The sequence below is a fragment of the Chironomus tepperi genome, unplaced genomic scaffold (genome assembly GCF_022539635.2).
Source record: "Chironomus tepperi strain 1889 unplaced genomic scaffold, CSIRO-AGI_Ctep_v1 contig_219, whole genome shotgun sequence".
In the NCBI taxonomy this organism is placed as follows: domain Eukaryota; kingdom Metazoa; phylum Arthropoda; class Insecta; order Diptera; family Chironomidae; genus Chironomus; species Chironomus tepperi.
In genome coordinates, this window is record NW_027226341.1 from 300,247 (window position 1) to 321,264 (window position 21,018).

Sequence of the window (21,018 nt, forward strand, 5' to 3'; positions counted from 1 at the left end):
TAGAACCTAGAACCTAGTTGACCTCCCAAATTTAACATTTTTGATTAATAATCTATGGACCAGGTTGAATATAGTCTAAAGGTCTTAAAACAACTATAAACCGAGCAACACGATTCGGATTTTTCGACATAAAAATTAATAAAAATCAATCATCGCGTAGCGTCAAGGCAAATTTACATCTTAAATGTTAATAAAGCGACCTAGACGTATATTATTGAGCACATTATGTTGTTCGGGTAGCATGTATGTAAAAGATAATTATCTCATAAGACCGTGGATTTAAAAAATAGTAAACATCGTACTAATGAGCTCATCCGATTATTGTCTTAAGCTGTCTTCTTGCTTTTATTAGCAAATCATCTTCAAATGAATTCAAACATTCTCGTTTATACATATAAAAAAATCTTAATTTTTCTCACATCCATTCATTTATTCTAGAAATAATAATGTTCACCTTATCATCTTATCATCAATAATCCACATCAAAATTATATTTTTCATTGTTGAAAATTTTGAGACATGTTATACAAGTAATAAGGTTGAGTTTTCCACATAACCTGACAATTTTATTGCTCAGCTCTTTGTATTTACTTTTGGAGCTTTAAGTGGTTATCGTCGTAAGAACTATCGTTTGCTGATCTTTAAGTGCTGTTGAAATCTTAAATTAAAGAGAAAATTGAAAATATAGTGATCCCAAGAAACTTTTATTTCTAATCCGTTAGAAAATTCATTTTTTGATTTTATGTTTTTACAGAAATTATAGACTAACAATACAAAATAAAGATAGAGTGAAAAATTATATTGAATATTAGAACGAATTTAACAATCGGATATTAAGTTTAATAAGTTTAAGTGATGTTTTTCTATGAAACAAATTTTATAGTTTTTGTGACACAAATTCGTCTGTGACTTATCCAGAGAATTGATGATGATTGGTTCCTATTGATTCACTATGAATTGTTGGGCGGTAATAAAGCGATTGAACAGATCTCTGTTCCGGGTTATACTTCTGTTAACTTCTTTTGTTGTTGTTCTGCCTCCTTCTCTACTGTTGTACGCCAAGTAATTTTCCTTCTGACAACACTCCTTTTGTCTTTAACGTTCCAAAACAGTGCTTGTCGTGCAATATCTGTTTCGTGCTTTGTTATCCAGAGAATTGCCCTGCAAGAACACAAAAATATGTCCTATTGTTTTAATAACCAATATATTGGTGACAAGATTTGCCTTGTTTGCTCTAGAGGATCTTAGTGCACTGCAACTTATTATTATTTTTAATTTACTCGTAAAGTAAGTCATTTAAATATGGAACGCCAAGTTTAAATGCAATGTGTAATGATAGCTTAGATTTTGTTACAAAAAGTTCTCTAATGCTTAATAAAAAATTAATTTAATTTGAAACAGTTTATCCATAAACTTATCAATTTTTTGACATAATTATTTACCCTATAAGGCAAAGAGACCGCTTTTAGGTACCGTAGTGGTATTTCTATGCCATGAAAGCATGATTTTTGACTGTTAGGGTTAGAATCTATTTTCTTAAATTTATTAAATAAATAAATTTTCAATTGTTTTTTGGATTTCTTATTTCGGTCTTTTTTATTTCTTTGACAATTAAGAATGGGCAAATAAATAATCTATCAAAAATTCAAAGCTCCAAATTATCCATTGGTAAAAACAATAGTTTTGTTTATATAAAAAGCAAGTAAAGCAAAACGAGGGTTAAAAAAAATTATCCACAAATGTAAACACATTCCTTTTATTTAATTTTATTGACGAAAAAAGATTCATTATTCAAATGTTTTGGTAACCCAACCTATATTTTTAAAAATGTCGGGAATCATTTTCTATTTTAATACTTGAACAAGTCCAATAATTTATTTTTGCTTATCTTTAAAGTGAATGATCGTCATTATTCTTTATTTTTTCTTTTTTTTATTTTATTTTATTTAAAAAAAAAGCCAAATTTTTTCAAAAATGTGGTTTTTTAAATAGAAATTAAACGAAATTTTTAATTTTATTAAATTTAATTTTGACCTAGATTCAAGTCTTTTTAAATTTACGGTGCTAATCAAATGAGGTTGCCCCGCCAAATCAAAAATTAACGCATGTGTCTGCCTTATTTTAAGCAATGAAATATGCAGGAATTATAACTTAATTGATTTTCTGTAAACACTGTGTCTTTATCACGTGCAATGTCATCTATCACAAAAATGCATCGACATGATTGCATTGCAATAAACGTGCTTAGACAAGTATATTCATAGAAAAACACTAATAAAGCGTTTTCAAATATACCTGAAAAAATTTAAAATAAGTTTATATTTAAAAACTTTTTAATAATTTTAAGGACAGTATTATTATAATAGGATGACCATTAAAATTTTAAACTATTTTAAATCTTTTTAATCGAAGAAAAAATTTAATTAAAAATGAAGTGTTTTTGAATATTTAAGATATAAAAAAATACAAATTAAGCATTTTGCATTCATATTTTATTACTATTTACAAAATTTTTTAGAAAAAGTGAAATATGAAAATCTAAAAAATAAGATATATTTGAAGCTTTGTCAGGATACAGCGGCACGTGTGAAGAGTCCAGGCAAAAATACAGCAGATGGCAGCCCTTTATTATAACAAATTTATCTCGATTAGCATTTAATGACTGCGAAATATATCTTCATTCTTTATTGTAATAATCAATTTACTGATAAAAAAAATTAAAATAATCTGAAAAGATAAGCGCCGTCATTTAAAATTGTCATGATAGTTTCATTACAATTTAAAAACAAAATTTATTCTTGAATGTATTTGAAGACAAATGTTTTTTTTTTCAACAGTTAGTGCTTTAATGAATTGTTGACGTGAGTAAAGTGATATTCAATGTATGATATTTCGCTATAAAAGATCATGTACTGTAAACAGGCAAAAAACGAAGATGCGCACTGATCGTAAGCTTATAAAATGCTTTAGCATAGAGATTAATTTGCACGCGATTATTTTCGGCATTCGAACTTTTAACTATAATACTAGAAAGGTAGGTTAGTGTGATGGTGCTGACAATATGCTCCATGATGTCACAATGCAAATTTTTTGATTGTATATGTGCACATGATGCTATAACATCTTCATCATCTCAGTAGTTTTATGTGTTGTTTTTAGGGATTAAAAAAATGTTCATTAGATATACTTCTCATTCACTCAAAAACAAAATAGTGGTAGGAAAATCATATAAAAACCACAGATTTTGTTTAATTTCTATCATATTAGAATATTACTCTTACGAAGTTAAGACGAGGAATTTTAAAATTCAGTTATTCAAGATGAAACTCATGGTAAGTTAATATTTACAAAATAAATCATGTAATTGTAAGGAATTAGAATTTATATGATATTTTAATATTTTTTATAATTTAGATCGTTTTGGCATTATTTGCTGCTTGCGCAATTGCAGCTCCTCAACAACCTGTCGAAACTCTTAAATTTGTAAATGACATTCAGGAAGGAGGTTACAATTTCTTGTAAGTACTAAATTCGTTATAAAAAAATGATTATATTTAAAACTTATGTCAAAGGTATGAGACATCAGATGGACAAAAGCGCGATGAAACTGGTCAATTGAAGGATGCTCCACCAACACCTGAAAATCCAAACAACAAAGTTATTGACATTTTTGGATCTTATGAATTTACATCACCTGAAGGTATATTAAAATATTTAATAATATATCATATATGTAAAATAATTATTTTAAAAATACATTTACAGGTCGCACTTACAGAGTAGAATATACATCAGGAGTTAATGGATTCTTACCAAAGGTCTCAATTGTTAATTAAATTGCTTAAATATCAATTTGAATATGAAGATGAATTACAATAAAATCAAAGTCAAATAAAAATAAATACTCAATCTAATCTTCTTGTACATTCTATTAGTATTTTGATTTATTATTCTTTAATTTAGGTATTTACGATTTAAACAAAACAAAACATTGAAGCTTGGAAAATTCTAAAAAAAAAACATCTTTTATTCACTTTTTTCTGTTTTTGCTATACTAAATATATTTTATCTTTCAGATGCTTCAAAAAATTTTAAATTTAAATATAAATAAATAAAGAATGCTATCTAATGGGAAAGAATATACCAACCTTAAAAAAATATATGCGAATATTTATACAGAAACTGAAAATTCAAAAGAGAAAGAAATTTCATCATAGCACTTTATTCCGTTTTGATAATTTGAACCGTCAAGAACATATTTGGAATAAGAAATAAATTTCAATTTAAAAATGAAAATTCTTTTGGTATGTTTAAATTTTTTTATCTTTTGTGCAATTGTTAGTTCTCATAAATCTCATAATTTTGATTGCAAAGGTATTACTCGCATTCTTCATTTTTACAATCGAATCAGTGACGTTTGTTGAAAATCAACCAGGAGAATATATTTATTATCCCGAATCTTTGATTTTTAATGACGATTTAGAAAGAAATCGCATTAAGCCACATAGTTCTAAAGCAACTATAATAAGACAAGAATTTACAAGATTTGAAGATGGTGGATATAGATTTTAGTAAGAGCAATTTTGTTTTATATACGTTCAAAATATAATTAAGTTAAAAATAATTCAATTTTTCGATAGTTATGAAACGAGTGAAGGTCAATCAAGAGAAGAAGTCGGGTTTTTTAGACTTGATCCCCAACTAGGAAAAATTTTTAACGTTCATGGCTCATATGGTTATATTGGACCTTCTAATAAAAAATTTTTTGTTAAATATACAAGTGATGAACGAGGCTTCCGTTATGAGAATAGTATATATCCTCCAGTTGGTTTGCCAAGCAATATCATCAATCAACAACTTGAAATTTTAAATTTGAAAAAGTAACAAAAGATTAAAAAGTGCTTAGAGTCATGCACTTATGACATCAATAAAACAGTAAAAATTCTAATGTATCGGAAGTCTTTCTAGTTAATCTATCTAGTTAGTTTAGGTAGCAAAAATTATACAAAATTTTAATTTTAATTTCATACACATATTGGCACAAAAAATGTCGCGTTAATATTTTAACTTTAAAACTTATCTGAATTTATCCGTGATTCAATAATGTCAAAAGGTTAAAAAATAACAAGCAATAAATATAAAAAAATATCATAGCTCAAAAAGATGTGAAAAAAAAAAAATATTTTTCAAATGTTGCGCATCTTTATTTCTTGGCCATTGTATAGAGTGTGTCAAATCATCAACTTACTTAAGTCAAGGTTGTGTCGATGGTCAATGCCAATTAATTACAAGCATTCTTTTGAAACAGGTTTTTGGACCTTTTAACACCATTAAGCATTTATTTTCTTAGAGAATTATTTGCAATTTTTTATTTATAGACGATATATGAAAAAAATAGTTGTATACACGTTACTATTTAAAATGACAAAATAAAATATTTTAAATGATTTCACTAATATTAACATAACATCTTTTATTATCCTGATATATATGTCATAATGAACTAATTAATCTTAAATTTATTTTCAACTCTTTAGTTTTGTTTTCATGTATTCATTTTTAATTGATTCACGCTCTTCAATGGGAGGAACTTCCGGAAATATACCAAGTCGTCTTCTGTCAAACTTTACTTTAGTCTGTTAAATATAATTTTTTTTTAAATAAATTTTTAATTTAATTCTGATTTTTTTTTTTATATAGGCTCTCTATTTTTAATTTCAAAAAAGCAGTGCGAAATAGTTCTTAAAATCATAAAAAGGCTTAAAAACTTAATAAAAAATTTAAAATAAGGAAAATTAAAAATCATAGAAAATTAATCTTTTTAGATTTTCAATATTCAATTATGTATGTCATTGAAACACGAAAAAATTATTTTCTTAAGTTAAATTAATGTCATTTTGGCAATGGCTTATTTCTGGATAGTATAAATGAATCAAATTTCTTTACTAAACTTCTGGGTTGATAACGGGCTGTGGCTTGTAAAGTAAAAACATGATGTAAAAATTAATTTTTAATGATCAATAAAAGAATCAAAATTAAGGAATATATGCATGTTAACTTAAACCGAAGTACTTTCTTGATAGTACCGTTACTGTGTTAAAGATTTGAAAGATATATTTGATCACTTTACTGATACAGGAATTAATGAATAAAGAAGATTATTTTATAATAATTGATAAGCTAATATTCTGCTGAATAATAAATATTAAAGACTTACCCAGAACCTCATACATTCGGTATAATTTGCAAAATAAACTTCACATTTGTGTTTATCATAATTATTTTCGGAAAGGCACTTGTAGCTGATATTTTGCTCCTATTTAAATAATTTTAGAGAAATTATGTAGTAAATAATATTCTTACAAATACTTACATTTAAGCATGGATTATCAGGTGCTCTTGGATCCTGTTTTCCTTTAGGCGGCATTTTAATGTTTTATTTAATTTTTTTTATATTTATTGAATTTGTGATAGTAAACAAATATCAGATGTTAATTTACAATAGGGCGATTCCACGTACGATTTTTTCACTTATTCTAATAAACTGCATAATAAAAAATTGTAAATAAAATTTGAATGTTATTACATCGTTTTTTCTTATATTAATATAGGTTAAACCAAATTTACATGTTTATTAAATTAATTATTCTATTTTCAAAATCCATTTTTTGCAGAACAATCATCATAATAGCTCATTTATTCGAATATTACACTCATGAGTGGAATTACCCAGTAATGTGTAATTTTTTTGTAAATCTAGTACAATTATATTTAAATTAAATTTTACCAGTATTTTTTGAAAAACAAATTTTTAATTAAAAATTCGATTCAGTTCAATCGCAATATTAAGAATACATTATCTTCAATTATCTTTTATTCTCTAATTTGTTGCATTTTATAAAGTTTGGCATATTTCTTGTTAATATTCATTAACTCTTTATGAGTTCCCTTTTCAGCCACTTCGCCATTCTCAAGAACATAAATCACATCAGAGTTTTGAATTGTTGTTAGTCTATGTGCTATCGTAATACAAGTCCGACCTGCAGATGCTTTATCCAAAGCAGCCTGAACAATTTTTTCACTCTGTGTGTCCAATGCAGAAGTTGCTGTAAAATTAATGTGCATATCAATTAAACAACAAAATTTATGTTCAAATAAAAATTAGCTCAAACCTTCATCTAGAAGCAATATTTCTGGATTTCTGACTAAAGCTCGAGCAATTGCCTTTTAAAGTATAATTTAAAAATAGTTAAATATGATATTGATCATTATTTATTGACTAATACATACAATTCTTTGCTTTTGTCCACCAGAAAGTTGAGTTCCTAAAAATTGAACTGTTTTAAAAATAATACAATTTTTATTAGAAAGAAATATATTATACCTCTCGTCCCTAAATTCGTTTCGTATCCTTTAGGTAATTTTGATATAAAATCATGAATATTGGCAGACTTTGCTGCTTCAATAATTTCTGCCATTGAAATTGTTCTTTCATTATCACCATAAGCAATATTTTCAGCAATAGTTCTATCAAATAATACTGGCTCTTGAGATACAAGTCCCAATTTAGCTCTTATCTTTGAAAGTGGATAATTTGTAGTGTCCAAATCATCGACTTCTACTTTACCATTGTCAGCATCATAATAACGCAATAGTAGTTGTATGCATGTTGATTTTCCTATTATTGTTTCTGATTTTAAAAATCAATCTCAAGAAATTTTAACAATAATGCTTACCACAACCAGAGGATCCAACTAGAGCTACCGTTTGTCCTTTCTTTATATCGAGATTGAGACCTTCCAAAACTGAAATATTCGGTCTTGTAGGATATCGAAAGTCGATTTGTTTAAAAGAAATAAAATTTTGACTTTCCTGAAAAATGTTTAAGTAAAATTTTTAGAGTATAGCTAAAATAAATAAATCAATACAATTTAAATCTTACGTTAAATGGTTTTGTGACTGCTAGGGTAGACAAGTTTTTAACTTTCGGTACTCGTTCTAATAAGCTTTTAATTCGAGATGCTGAGATTATAGCTCCATTGACATTAGGCGCGTACGCAAGTGCTTGTCCTAACATCCATGAACCAAAAATTAAAGCTTCCCCAACTCTATTCGATTATAAAATATTGCATTCAAAGTGGTAATTAGTTAATAAACATTATTCGAAATTTTAGAGAATATATATAATAATGCATGTTTTTTTTTATTACAAATTGATGATTGTCAAATTTTTTTAACAATCTTCTGGGTTAATTTAAAATGTTCAATGCAATGAATATTTACCTTTTTAAATAAAAATTTTGTTAAAGTAAATGTTTCAAAATATGTTATAAAGTTGTGTACTTACTTAATTACATTTTCATATGGCATTTCATTTTTTGCAACTAAAGTTCCACCATACCAAAGGGAAAGTCCATAGCCCATCAATGGAACAGTTTGCCCTAATCCAAAAACAAACCCACGATAACGAGATTTTTGTTGACAGAATTGATGTAGATTATCCACTTCTTTGTTATATCGATTCAGTATGTGAGGTTCCTGTCCTAAACTAGCAATAGTTCGAATATTTGTGATCGCTTCAACAGCCATTTTTGTAGCTTCTTCTATAGCTAATTTCTCCTTTTCATTATTTTTTTCTACCAATCGTGCTTCCATAACGATTCCCAAAAGAACTACTGGAATCGTGATAAGAGCTACGAGAGTCATTTTATAATTGTAATAAAATGACACTCCTATACCGATTATAATAACTGATCCAGCCTGCTCCAAAAGAAATAATAATAATAATAATAAATTTATTTTTCATTTTACTGAAAATGCATTTTGAAACAAACCTGAACTATTGAACCTATACGACTTCCGGTGGCACCTTGTTAATGTTTAAAAAGTATATAAAATTATATTTTAAAAAATGGTATGTTTAAAATTTTATACCTTGCACTCCAGAACAATCACTAGCTAAACGGGCACAAAGGGCACCAACACCATTTTTCGGTAAATCAAACCATCCCATTTCTTGGCACATCATTGATTTAAATGTTAATGTTCTTAATCTAGATGTTAACCGAACTCCTGCATAATTGAACATAAAAGTTTGCATAAAGGTTCCGATTCCAGTAGCAATCCCCAAAACAAGAAATAAAATTGAATAAAAATTGGCTTGCTTTTGAATATCTTCAGGATCATCATCACTTAAAATTCCATACATTTCACCAAAGAGAATTGCAAATATTGGAAAACTAGCTCCAACAACAAATGAAGAAATAACTCCAGTTAATATAAAAGGCCATTCTTTGGAATTTAATTTCATTAAATATGAAAACGAAATTGTATGCTTATCTTCATCAGAATAATCAGTTTCTTCCAATTGTACTTCGGTATCTAGCTCATCGTCAGTTTCAGAGTCATCAATTTTTTTGCGATTGATTGATTCACTCTTTTTTATTGCTCGAGAATTTCCTTTTGTAGACGAAGTTTGGGAAAGTTCACCATTTATAATAATTGAATTATTTGCATTTACAAGTTCATAATAACTCTTTTTCATTTTTAGTAATTCCTGATGTGTACCTTGCTCTACTACTGTTCCTTTGTTGATAAAAACAATTTTATCGGCATTTTGAATTGTTGAAAGACGATGAGTAACTATAACTGTAGTGCGTCCTATGCTGGCTTTTTCTAAAGCCTCTTGAACTTTTTTCTCTGAAGTTGGATCTAAAGCAGAAGTAGCTTTAAAAAAATAATTGGTTATTTCACTAAATGAAGTAATATTGTGAAAGAAATTTACAACTACCTTCATCAAGAAGTAAAATTTTAGGATTTCTTACTAATGCACGTGCTATAGCCTAAAAATTATGTGAAGTTATGTAAGATGCAAAAGTAATAATTAACTAATATTTACATACAATTCTTTGCCTTTGCCCACCAGACAATTGCCCACCTGTTGTTTATACATTTATATTTTATATACATAATAAAAATAATAATAATAATAATACATGTTACCTTTTTCGCCAATTTTAGTCAGATAACCAAATGGAAGTTTTGAAATAAATTTATGACAATTTGCAATTCTTGATGCTTTTTCTATTTCTTCATTACTAACACTGGGATTTCCATAGCGGATATTTTCTGCTATCGTTGTTGCGAATAATACTGGTTCTTGCCCAACTACTCCGATAAATGATCTTAGTGATTTAGTATTGATTTCGGTGATTTTCATGCCATCAATATAAACCATGCCTTTTTGTGGATTATACAGATGTTGAATTAATTGTAGACACGTCGATTTACCACAACCAGAAGATCCGACAAGAGCAACCGTTTTTCCAGCTTCTATATCTAGATTTAATTCATTTAACACCTGAACATCTTTTCTTGCAGGATATCTAAATGTTACATTTTCAAATTTTATATTCCCTGCTATTGTTTTTGGTTGAATTCCGTCATCATCCATTGAATCTATTTCTGGATTTCGATCTATGACTTTAAATATAGAAGCTGCTGAACCTTTTGCTGTAGAAAAAGCTTCAATGTAGGGAGCTGTAAATCCTAAATTTTGAGCTCCACACAGCACGCCAAACAAAACAATTATTAAAATAGCTGGTGTATAATCTTTGTCAATTTTATCGCGGTCTTCCAAAATTAAGCTAATTCCATACCAAAAAGCGAGAGCGTAACAGCAGTAAATTATTAACCACATTATACCTCCTCCGAAACCTGAATAAATTCCCTTTTTCTTTCCATTCTTTTCAGCTGGTTTTAATCTTTCTTCATAGCGTTTAAGTTCTTTATTTTCACCACCAAAAGCAACGACCGTTCTTATTGAACTAAGAACTTCCTCAGCTACAGTTCCAGCTTTTGAATACGCTTTTAATTCCTTTTCTGTTAAAGTGCTTTGCATTCGCGCTACTATTGCTGTTGATATAATAATTATGGGTGCACAGCTGAGAATAACTAATGTTAATTTCCATCCATAAATGAAAGAAAAAATCACTGATATTACAAAAGACATTAGTAGATAAATGAAAATTGATAGCTTTTCTCCAATCCCCTCCTTTAACTTGTCAAGATCTCTAAAAAAATTTAAATAAAAATCAAATCATTAAGCATATTAATATTTATATTAAAATAAAAAAAAATGGAAAAAATGAATAAATTGATACTTACTCTGTCATTCTAACTGCAAAATTGTCTGATGTATTTAAATCATACCATGTCATATCTTGACGCAAAACTGACTTCAAAAATAATTTTCTAATTTTTAAAATTTGATTTTGTGCAACATAATTTAAAATGCTGATACTAATTGCAGCAAATATCAATTGCATTACAGAACCGACAGCACATCCAATTCCAAAAGCTGCCGAATCTTTCATAGTTGCATCGTAAATCTCAATTTCTGAAGCATTAGTAAGTATCTGTCCACCACCAAAAATGCTTAAAATATTGGTTTTTGTTGAAGTTCCTCTTGCAATCTTACGATCAACAAGTATAGTTGTGAATTCTCCATATAATATCATACCATAGGGAAGTCCCAATGAAGCGATCGAAGCGCTTAGAATTCCAATAAAAACTAATAAAATTTCAAATTTTGTTGCAAATCTAAAAAGCTTCCAATATGATAATTGAGTTCCTTTACTTTTTGGTTCTTTTGATATTTTCTTCTTTGTAAATTTTCTAAAAAACAAAAAATAATTTTTATTTTAAAAACTTTTTTTAAAAAAAAATAATAATAAAAAAATGGTTAAAAAAGGTATATTACGCTTGTGAAAAAAGGGAATTTTTGTCATTTCCATGTGAAATATCTAAATTTTTGTGGGATTGCATCAAATTGCTTTCATTCTTTAAATCCTTTTTTATTTCGTCCTCTTGATATCCAAAATTGACTTCACCCTCTGGATCAATTTTTCGATACGTCTCTAATAGCGAACTCATGATTTTATACTAAAAGTAAGAGCATAAATTCAATATTTAATTCAGAAATTGAGAGAAAAAAAAGAGATCTTAATTAAGATTTTATTAATAATTTTTAAAAACCACTCATTTTTTTGTATACTATTTACTATTGATTTGCATTGAAAACAGTAATGTTCTCATCACTAGAACGTGGCCTTTTGTATTAGTTCCCATCTTATCATGAGTTTATAGGATTTCCTTTGATGAATAATATTAATTTTACACGCATATAAAGTAACCTTTTTCAATCATATTATTTTTATTTTTGTAAAGGGCAAACTTTACTTTATTCTATTTTACTTTATGATTAAAATCTTAATCATATTAAAGAGTTATACTTTTCTTGCTTTTTAAAATCTAGAACCATGTATGAATTTTTCTTCCAAGCTCATTAATAACAACGCTGAGTTTAATAGACGGAGTTTTACATTCATTTAAAAATACTAAATAATTTTCCATAAAGAACAAATGAAAGAGTCTTTAACAATGAATTCGGAGCAGTAAAATTTTTTCAAATAATTAATTTTTTACGGTTTCCTATAAGTATTTTAACAACATCAACATCGTATTCTAATTGATTTAAACATAAACCAAAACATTGTGAGTATTTTCACACGTTTAAAAAAATTCAAAAAGGTTTCTAATCTTAAATATTCTAACAATTGAAAAAAATTATCTATTGATGAAATTGAACGCTGTTTAGATTTTTTGCTACTACTTAATTAAATATAATAAACTATTCTGTTCCGTTAGTAAGTAAAGTTGAATTAATTATTAAAAATTATGAATTAGATTGAAATTTGAAAAAAAAGGATGTACATTGGATTTTCCAAGTATTTTTAAAGGATTTTGTTTGAAATCGTGCAATTGATTTCGATTGTAGCCCAAAAAAATTACAAAATATTATCTTTCCATTAGTTTCTAATCAGATCTATATTTAATTAGTCCTAGTAAATTTTCGATTAAATATTTTAAGCATCAATGAACTAATAAAAACGTCATGAATAATTATTGGTATGAATAATGATTGTATCGTGGGATTTTTCAGATTGCATAATTTTCGTTTTAACAGTTATTATTTTTAATGAAATTCTACCCTGCAAATATATTTATCGCTTATCGATGTATTGCGGTTTTAGATATAATTGTAATATTTAGATCTATTGTGATTACTCAACACTTTTTATAATTCGATGATATTTGATATATCTTAATTATATTCAACTTAGATAATTGGAACTGTCTATTTTATTTATTTCACAAATTTTCTTATGTATTTTGTGTTCATATATTGATATGTTTATTATCTGAGAATTGCAAGATTAATATTGACATTTATTTATTTATTTTTTGTGATATAATAAATCAATTTACGAGTAAGTTAGTCAGTAAATTACCCTGTATAGTTGTGGCTACACTGTGAGTCGCGGCATACTGCTATGACACAAAATATTAAAATCCTAATAGATTTTTTTAAAAAAAAAAAACGGAATTTTACTAAGAGTTTTTAACCAACTAAACACTTGAGAGTCCAAAACTGAAGCTGTCATCTTTATTATAGTTATTATGATAAGACTTAATAATCAATTTTAATAATTTTTACTCATCACACTTAACTGCTGTGTTTTATTGTTATTATTACTTTAATAATTTTTTTCTTTCTTTAAATGGTGAAAACCTAGTCGAAAAAGGTTGATCACCACTGACAACTGATATTATTAATTAAAAGAAATTAGAAGTATTAGAACCTTTTTTATGATTCAGAAATATAAGATTACTTCCTTCTGTTTTTCTAAATAGTTTCTAAAAGTTGTTTCACAAATAAGGTCCATCACAAATTGAAATTTTAAAGGCACATTTGTGATATTTTTAAAAATAACTATTACGGTCTGATCCTTAAAAGCTAATATTTTTTGTACCTTTGCAAATATTTTGTGCGTTTTTCTATTTTAATTTATATGAAATAATATATATATATTTTTTTTTTTGAATATTGAAATATTTTTAGTTGTTTGACATTATATCCAATACCTTTAAGTTTTTCCACTTTTTCCACTTATATTTCCAACAGTTTTCTATTTGTATTTTCAATTATTCAATCATTTTAAAATTTCCAAAAAACTGCTCTGAAATAATTCAATTATTGCTTCTAGATAGTGTTTAGTCTAAATAAAAAGATGAACTAAAGTGATTTATTAAAACTCGATATATTTATAGGAATTCTACCCTTCTCAGTAACATTTTTCATCTCAATTCGCATAAAAAAAAATTCTCACTAGAAACAATTGCTCTCAGTTCATTTTTCAAAATATGACTATAAGTATGTTTATTAAAAATTCAACTTTATATTTTATTAGGTTCTAAATCTTTAAAAGTGAAAATTTAGAAATTGCTCTACCAAAGTTTTTTTTTAAAAGTTTTAATCCGTTTTAATAAACAATAATTTAAAAAAAAAATTGATTTACGGAACTAAGTAAATTGAAGATTTCGATTAAAACAATTCTTTAAAACTAAAGCTGTAGAACTACATAATTAAATTTTTTAAATTGCTTTATTTAAGAGTAATTCCATTTTTTTCATTTAAAACATTGAAATAAAAAATCATTAATGCACCTACTTTGAGAGAACAATTTTCAAGTTTATATAATATGTTATTAATCTCTCGAGAAAGTGATGTACATGAGTTCAACAATTTTGCAGGAATTAAAAAATATATAAATGTTTCATGAACTTTTGTTAGTAAATAATTCATTACATTAATAATTTTTTATCAGATCAATTTATAATTAAATAAAAAAAAAGTCACTAAGATAGGGCGTCCATCTGCTGTATTTTTGCCGGAACGCTGCTATACTTTTCTATTTTGTTGTTGTGTCCCGGCAAAGCCTCAAAATATCCAGAGCCCCAAAAGTGCCTGAAATAGAAATGTCCCGATTTTTTCAAAAGTGTCCCGATATTTTGCGAAAATCCTCTGGCCACCCTCCACCAAGATAAAGTTCTGGCAATTTTAAAATTTAAGTAATTTTTTATTGACGTAAAAAATTTAAAGCATGTACAATTAAAGAATTTTTAAACAAATATTTGGAAAAACATTACAAGAATTTGTTGATTTAGAATGAAATTTTACAAAAACAATTAGTTATAAAAAAGAACAGTTAATGCTGATATTGTAATCAATATATACGAAATTGGTAAATTTGAAGCCGATAATGTTGTCGTATCGATTGGGGATGAACTTGTGTTTTCATTATCTTCTGGTATAATCGTTATTCTCCATTCGACAGCCGGATAAATCGGAGATTTCTTTCTTAGATATTGAAGGAAAACATTAATATCACTTTCATTTAAATTTTGAATTTCACCATTTGAAATAGAATCATGGTATTTATCTTCAATCAATTTGGTTTGTGCTAAAATTTTATATTCAGCAGTTTTATTAACTTCGTTATGCTCAGGAATATCACACAAGCTACAGAGCACTTTTAGGTCGGTTATTCTGTTTCCTGAAGGTTCATTCATATTGAAAACAACTTGGATACCAGATACTTGAAGTAAGTCATTATATTGTGAATCACCATAATTTGAAACAGAAAATTCTAGTAGGTTAATTAAATCAGTTCCTTTTATTGTTAAGACCTGCAAGTCATATGGCGGATCGAAAACTTTTTCAACATCGTTCCTCATTATATTACCAATATTAATCGAATGTTTAATATTACTTCCCTGCATAATTGCTATGGGGACATCAGTCCATCCATTTCCATTGTAACTCATGGCATACCAATCAACCATTGAATCAGTAATGAAATTTCCTAAATTGCATTCTTGTGAAATGCATTCATCACTTAAAAATACTCTTGTGTTCCCAACAACATTTTGTGAAGGATCTAAATTATAAAAAGAAATTCTCCATTCAACAGAAGGATAAATTGGAGATTTTTTCTTAATGTAACTTATGATTGCATCAACTTCAGTCGTGCTGAAAATATCAACTGTCATATCTTTAAACAAAGTGTACCCCAAGCTTCCTGTTGCGATGTTACTAGGTAACAATATATTGTAAATATTATCCAATTTTACGTCTTCTAATTGAGGTACTGTACATGATGAACATAAAACTTTTAAAGAAGTTACACGGTTCCCTATTCCCTTACTCAGGTCATATTCTACTTGCATACCAGAAATTTGCAAAAATTCAGATGGTTGTATGCCTTGTGCATATCTATGTATATTATATTCCAGAATCTCTAATAATTTACTGCCAGTTACTTTTGCGAGGGCAATCTTATTATTTTGTGGCAATATGTCCATTGTATCTTTTCTTGTGATCATCCCATTGTTTACTTTGTTGTCAATCGAGTGTTTAATATTATTAGCTGGAATTAACGCAACAGAAGCATCAGTCCAACCACTCGTTGCATTATGATTTGTCGAATACCAATCAACTAATGCATCAGCTATAAAGTTACCTAAATTACATTCTGCTCTATAACAATTACTGTCCAAATAAACTCTAGTATATCCAACTATATCATCAGAGGGATCAACATAATCTGTTATTAAAATTCTCCATTCAACAGGTGAATAAATTGGCGACTTTTTTCTTACATACTCCTTTAAAACTTCAACATCTAAAGTTTCTGACTCTTGAATTTGTGAATCTTTAAACATCGTATATCCATCTCCACCATTAGCAAGAAAATCTTGTAAAACAATCCGATATGTTTTATTAAAATCAATATCTTCCAATTTGGGTACTTCACAGTAGGCACATATAACTTTCGCATTTACAACTCTTTTTCCAGATGGTAAATTCATATCGTACTCAACATAAATTCCTGAAAACTGTAAAAATTCACCACGTTCTTCATCATCAGTGTATCGATGTACAGAATGTTCAAGTGCTAACAACAATTTTTGTCCAGATACTTCTATAACCACAACTTTACTTTCAAAGGGAAGAACCGTAGACAAATCTTCCATTGTAATTCCATTGCTATTTTTTTCAATTGATGCACGAATACCACCACCTATTTGTACATTCTCATGTAAAAATCATTTAAAATATAAAACATTAGCTTATTGTATTTACCTTGAATAATACCTATTGCAGAATCTGACCATCCTTCACCATTGTACTTAAGTGCATTCCAATGAACCATAGAATCTGCTATAAGGTTACCCAAGTTACATTCTCGACGACGACATGATCCATCTAAATGAACTTTTGTCTTTCCAACAATTTCATTTTGTAGATCCAAAATTGCAGGGCGGTAAATTTCTAATAATGCAAGGACATCTTTTTCACGATCAATACTTTCATCTAATAAGATTGGTTCTCCGTCTATTTCAATTAAATTTCCATACGTATCGAATTCCAAATGCAATTTGCCTAAATATTTAGTATATGCATAACTTTGAACTACAGGAACTTTTTTTCCATCAGATTGAATCATTGTTACTGGATATACATCATATGGTATTTCACTGTCGGGAGGTTCTCCGTTATATAAAAATGTGTGGGCTGAAAAATGTAATAAGTTTAATAGAAAAATATTAAAAAATTTTACTTACAGTGGCCCCCAATGACCAAGTCAACTTCTGGACATGAATATGCAATTTGCTTATCGCGCTCAATTCCACTATGGCCTAAGGCAATAATTATTTTTACTCCTTTTTTTGTTAGTTCAGCAGCTTCTTTACTATAAATAGTTCAAAATTTAATTTTCAAATTTTAAAATAAAATATTTATTTATTTTTATTGCTTACTTTATAGCTTCAATTTCATCAATAAACTCCACATCATTTGGACTGGCAACTTCTTTAGTTTCTGGTGTTAGATAACCTATTATACCTATTTTTGTATCTTTAATTGTGAAAATGTGCGAAGGCTTAAGATGTTCATTTTTTAATTGCGGTTCTTTATCCAAAATCAAATTTGCAGCCAATACGGGAAAATTTATTTCATTTAAAAACTTTGCAAGATTTTCGGTTCCTTCATCAAATTCATGGTTTCCTAATGACTTTTGAAATTAATAAAGTTTGTAAAATAAAAATAAAATCATAAATATATTTAATAATTTTAATTTTACAATTGCATCCGGTTGTAGAAGATCTAGAAAAGCAGCAGTTATATTATCTTTGAAGAGTGAAAACCATGGAGTCCCAGTATATCTATAAAAAAATAGTAAGTATATATTATTAAATGCCAAATAATGTACTTACGTGTCGCCTGCATTCAAGTATAAAACCGGTGGAATTTCACCATTTTCTGCATTTGTACGATATTGTCTAACTAGATGTGCAACCCTCGCGAATCCTCCATAACACTTGTTGTTTTCTTGGTCTTCTACTTTGCATCGACTACTAAGGGCATTTGTTTGCTCAAATCGTGCATGCATGTCATTGTTGTGCAAAATAGTTAATTTAAAACTTTCAGAGTTAGAAAGTTTCTCGGATGGAGCAGCAAAAGTGCACGAAAAAAATAAAGCATAGCCAAAAATCTTTAAAAATCTGTACATCATATAGAAATTTATCTACCTGAAATTTATTTGAAAAATAAGTATTTTACAATGCGAATCATTGTACACAAATTAGGCTTTTTTTGTGAGACTAGCCTCATTGACTACATTAGTTGGAATTTCAATTGTATAAAAATAAAAAATTATCTGCTGAATAAATGTCATCAATTATATGTATTAATTATGAGCATAGAATTACATACAAAATTCTCGAAGGATGATGATGAGAATTCAAAATATTTTAGGACTTTCAGTTAATTATTTAAATTTTAAGATTTAGGAATTTAATCTTGTTTTATATTCTTCTTACAAAAACAATTTCATTAGCATAAATGAATTTTATAAAATGTAAAAACATTAAAATTATCAATGCACACTAATTTTTTTTAAATTACATGCTTTACACCATTCTAAATCTGTTTAAAATGATGAAAATAATCTTACTAGAAGAAAAATTTGAAAAAGCAATTTAAAGTCATTGACATACTACGTCATGTCTCTTGTGTAGACTAAAAAAGAAGAATATCAGTCAAGGTGAAAATTAGAATCACGAGACTAAAATATTAATTGTGAGTAAATTAGTTGTTAAATATCTTGAAAGAAATATCTTTTTCGCTGTCCTTTTTAATTGCTAATTTTTTTTAAAAAAATTAATTTTACCAAAGCAAATAAAAAATTTAACTTTTTTTTTCTTTCTTTAATATTCAAATTTTTTGCTGTTTGATTTGTTTTTTGTTTCCAAAAAGACCTAATTTTGATATCAATTTTTCGATCAGTTCATCAAATATAATTGAGTTTAAAGTTTTTATACAAGAATACTCAATTACAATTTAAATTTCTAGCAGTGATTAAACTATAATTGGCTAATTCATTATTATTTGAAATAGGACTTTTATGTTCAATTTGCAAAAGCCAGATAGACATCTTAAACAAAATGAATCCTAGTGTAATCTTAATACGTAACTCGGAAGTAAAAATAATTTGAAAATTTTAAACCTCTACGGCACAAAATATTTTTTTCTAAGTCTCCACGGAATTTACCGGTAATTACATTACCGGTAGATTTCTATTTTTAAGTCTCCACGAGAAAAACGTGGTTTTTAAAGAGTTTTTCTAAAAAAAGTAATTACTGTTGAGAGAAGCACTTTCTTCAATAAAATAATGATTAATTATGAATTGACAGTATAATAGTTTTGTTGATGTGGCATAAGTATTAAATAACTTTTTTCAATCCATCAAGTTATTTGAACTTTTTAAGTAGTTTTGACTATTAAATTGTAATCAGAGCCAAAAAATTTGTAAAATGTTCAAATTTATCAAATAATTTTACTAGCTAGGTATTTCAATTTTTATCTCATTTGTAAAGTTTTAAAATTTATGTTAATAAAGCATACATTTAAATTTCAAACAATATCAACATTAAAAATTACGAAAGAGTATGCATGAGTATGATGAACAAATTTTTTCCTTAATTAATTAACATCTAATTTTCGGTTAAATTATGTAAAGAACGATCATCATGAACTACAGAAATGAAAATATTTTTTACAATATAAATGATTGATTTTTTAAATTTTGTAAGTACTTATGAGATTAAACTATCATAATGAACTGTTTTTATCATTTTAAATTCACGATATAATCAGCTTTAATGAATTCCCATATTGCTAGCTGATAACACAAAAATAACCACTCGAATTTAATCCTTTTATTTTGAAGATTATTTGTGATTAGAGTTGTAATTCTTACTTTTCCATTAACACCTTCAAAATAACCTTCAATTAAATAATACTCTACGATCTGTTACGATCGATAGACAATAGTAGACTAATTATTTGAGGTAATAAAACTCTCTATAAATGTTTGTACAAAAGTACTTTTTGCAAGAGACTGAGTAAGATTTTTTTTTTTTCATACAGCTTTCATGAATTTTCCTCTCTTCAGGTGAAACATTGTAAAAGAGAAATAAAATATCTGCACAAAATACTAAAACTATTCTCTGTGTTTTGTTATCAGCTGTTTGTGTATTAATTTTGTTTCTTCTCAATTTACTCGGTATTTTTCGCATTTTTCTCTTATTCAAAGTTATCAATGTAGGAATAAAAACAAATATTGAACGTGAAAAAGCAATTAAGTTATACTTGTACTCAGCACAATTTTAGAATTATCTGCCAATAGGTAAAATAAAAAATGTATTTAAAATTTTGAGGGATATTGATAACTAATGCTTTAAAAGACAAAGCTATGATAATCTTAAGTTTTATGTCCAAATAGGTAAATAAAAAAATCATCGCCCAATATATATATTTTTTATTATTATTTTATTAATCAATGTCTTATTTTTATTTTGATAATAATGCATAAAAAATTTATCATCCTTTAAATTTTTTCAAAAAAAAAAAAAATAAAAAATGCGTATTTAAAATTATTACTTTTTTTTTTACAAATTTTATTGAATGCACAATTGTGTATTATTTGCAGACATGTTTAAAGATGTATTTGTGTAACATCTGTTCTTATTTACAATACTATAGGATAATTT

General features: G+C 27.1%; 4 protein-coding genes and 1 long non-coding RNA gene across 6 annotated transcripts; 2 read left to right on the forward strand and 3 right to left on the reverse strand.

Moving 5' to 3' along the window:
* The first annotated feature begins 3,174 nt into the window (after positions 1-3,174).
* Positions 3,175-3,914, forward strand: LOC139090766 (endocuticle structural glycoprotein SgAbd-5-like). The gene is made up of 4 exons (XM_070640586.1): positions 3,175-3,332; positions 3,415-3,518; positions 3,573-3,700; positions 3,766-3,914. The coding sequence occupies exons 1-4, from the start codon at positions 3,321-3,323 to the stop codon at positions 3,834-3,836; spliced, it is 315 nt and encodes a 104-aa protein (XP_070496687.1). The 5' UTR covers positions 3,175-3,320; the 3' UTR covers positions 3,837-3,914.
* A 305-nt stretch (positions 3,915-4,219) lies between these two features.
* Positions 4,220-6,045, forward strand: LOC139090769 (uncharacterized). Its single transcript, XR_011544449.1, has 3 exons — positions 4,220-4,304; positions 4,375-4,571; positions 4,641-6,045. It is a non-coding gene; the product is annotated as an uncharacterized lncRNA (long non-coding RNA).
* Positions 4,374-6,515, reverse strand: LOC139090768 (coiled-coil-helix-coiled-coil-helix domain-containing protein 7). Its single transcript, XM_070640587.1, has 3 exons — positions 6,374-6,515; positions 6,218-6,316; positions 4,374-5,636 (listed from the first exon to the last, which is right to left on the reverse strand). The coding sequence occupies exons 1-3, from the start codon at positions 6,425-6,427 to the stop codon at positions 5,526-5,528; spliced, it is 264 nt and encodes an 87-aa protein (XP_070496688.1). The 5' UTR covers positions 6,428-6,515; the 3' UTR covers positions 4,374-5,525.
* Positions 6,516-6,740: 225 nt separating this feature from the next.
* On the reverse strand, positions 6,741-14,124 carry LOC139090586 (multidrug resistance protein homolog 49-like). Of its 2 annotated transcripts, XM_070640347.1 has the most exons (15): positions 13,987-14,124; positions 11,762-11,943; positions 11,167-11,676; positions 10,003-11,072; positions 9,903-9,937; positions 9,791-9,842; positions 8,935-9,726; positions 8,835-8,869; positions 8,348-8,760; positions 7,943-8,108; positions 7,737-7,872; positions 7,385-7,678; positions 7,291-7,325; positions 7,173-7,224; positions 6,741-7,106 (listed from the first exon to the last, which is right to left on the reverse strand). In XM_070640347.1, the coding sequence occupies exons 2-15, from the start codon at positions 11,932-11,934 to the stop codon at positions 6,874-6,876; spliced, it is 3,996 nt and encodes a 1,331-aa protein (XP_070496448.1). In that variant the 5' UTR covers positions 11,935-11,943; positions 13,987-14,124; the 3' UTR covers positions 6,741-6,873. The 2 variants fall into 2 exon arrangements, with proteins under 2 accessions (XP_070496448.1, XP_070496449.1); XM_070640348.1 differs by lacking the exons at positions 11,762-11,943; positions 13,987-14,124 and having other exon boundaries at positions 10,003-10,943; positions 11,003-11,072; positions 11,167-11,184.
* Positions 14,125-14,960: 836 nt separating this feature from the next.
* Positions 14,961-20,356, reverse strand: LOC139090579 (protein 5NUC-like). Its single transcript, XM_070640339.1, has 7 exons — positions 20,226-20,356; positions 18,181-18,495; positions 18,048-18,129; positions 17,725-17,978; positions 17,530-17,657; positions 17,048-17,479; positions 14,961-16,985 (listed from the first exon to the last, which is right to left on the reverse strand). The coding sequence occupies exons 2-7, from the start codon at positions 18,477-18,479 to the stop codon at positions 15,091-15,093; spliced, it is 3,090 nt and encodes a 1,029-aa protein (XP_070496440.1). The 5' UTR covers positions 18,480-18,495; positions 20,226-20,356; the 3' UTR covers positions 14,961-15,090.
* Between the last annotated feature and the right edge of the window lie 662 nt (positions 20,357-21,018).

What these genes read in the sequence shown, in the direction of transcription:
- LOC139090768 (XM_070640587.1), bottom strand. Translation starts at nt 6,427, where the DNA reads ATGCCGCCTAAAGGAAAACAGGATCCAAGAGCACCTGATAATCCATGC. An exon ending in CTGATAATCCATGCTTAAAT is followed by an intron (nt 6,317 to 6,373) that starts GTAAGTATTTGT and finishes TTATTTAAATAG; the next exon opens with GAGCAAAATATCAGCTACAA. An exon ending in CCGAATGTATGAGGTTCTGG is followed by an intron (nt 5,637 to 6,217) that starts GTAAGTCTTTAA and finishes TATATTTAACAG; the next exon opens with ACTAAAGTAAAGTTTGACAG.
- LOC139090586 (XM_070640347.1), bottom strand. Translation starts at nt 11,934, where the DNA reads ATGAGTTCGCTATTAGAGACGTATCGAAAAATTGATCCAGAGGGTGAA. An exon ending in AGTTGGATCCTCTGGTTGTG is followed by an intron (nt 7,679 to 7,736) that starts GTAAGCATTATT and finishes AAACAATAATAG; the next exon opens with GAAAATCAACATGCATACAA. An exon ending in GTGGACAAAAGCAAAGAATT is followed by an intron (nt 7,225 to 7,290) that starts GTATGTATTAGT and finishes ATACTTTAAAAG; the next exon opens with GCAATTGCTCGAGCTTTAGT.
- LOC139090579 (XM_070640339.1), bottom strand. Translation starts at nt 18,479, where the DNA reads ATGATGTACAGATTTTTAAAGATTTTTGGCTATGCTTTATTTTTTTCG. An exon ending in TACTTGAATGCAGGCGACAC is followed by an intron (nt 18,130 to 18,180) that starts GTAAGTACATTA and finishes ATTTTTTTATAG; the next exon opens with ATATACTGGGACTCCATGGT. An exon ending in TGCAATAGGTATTATTCAAG is followed by an intron (nt 16,986 to 17,047) that starts GTAAATACAATA and finishes ATGTACAAATAG; the next exon opens with GTGGTGGTATTCGTGCATCA.
- LOC139090766 (XM_070640586.1), top strand. An exon ending in GAAGGAGGTTACAATTTCTT is followed by an intron (nt 3,519 to 3,572) that starts GTAAGTACTAAA and finishes CTTATGTCAAAG; the next exon opens with GTATGAGACATCAGATGGAC. An exon ending in TGAATTTACATCACCTGAAG is followed by an intron (nt 3,701 to 3,765) that starts GTATATTAAAAT and finishes ATACATTTACAG; the next exon opens with GTCGCACTTACAGAGTAGAA.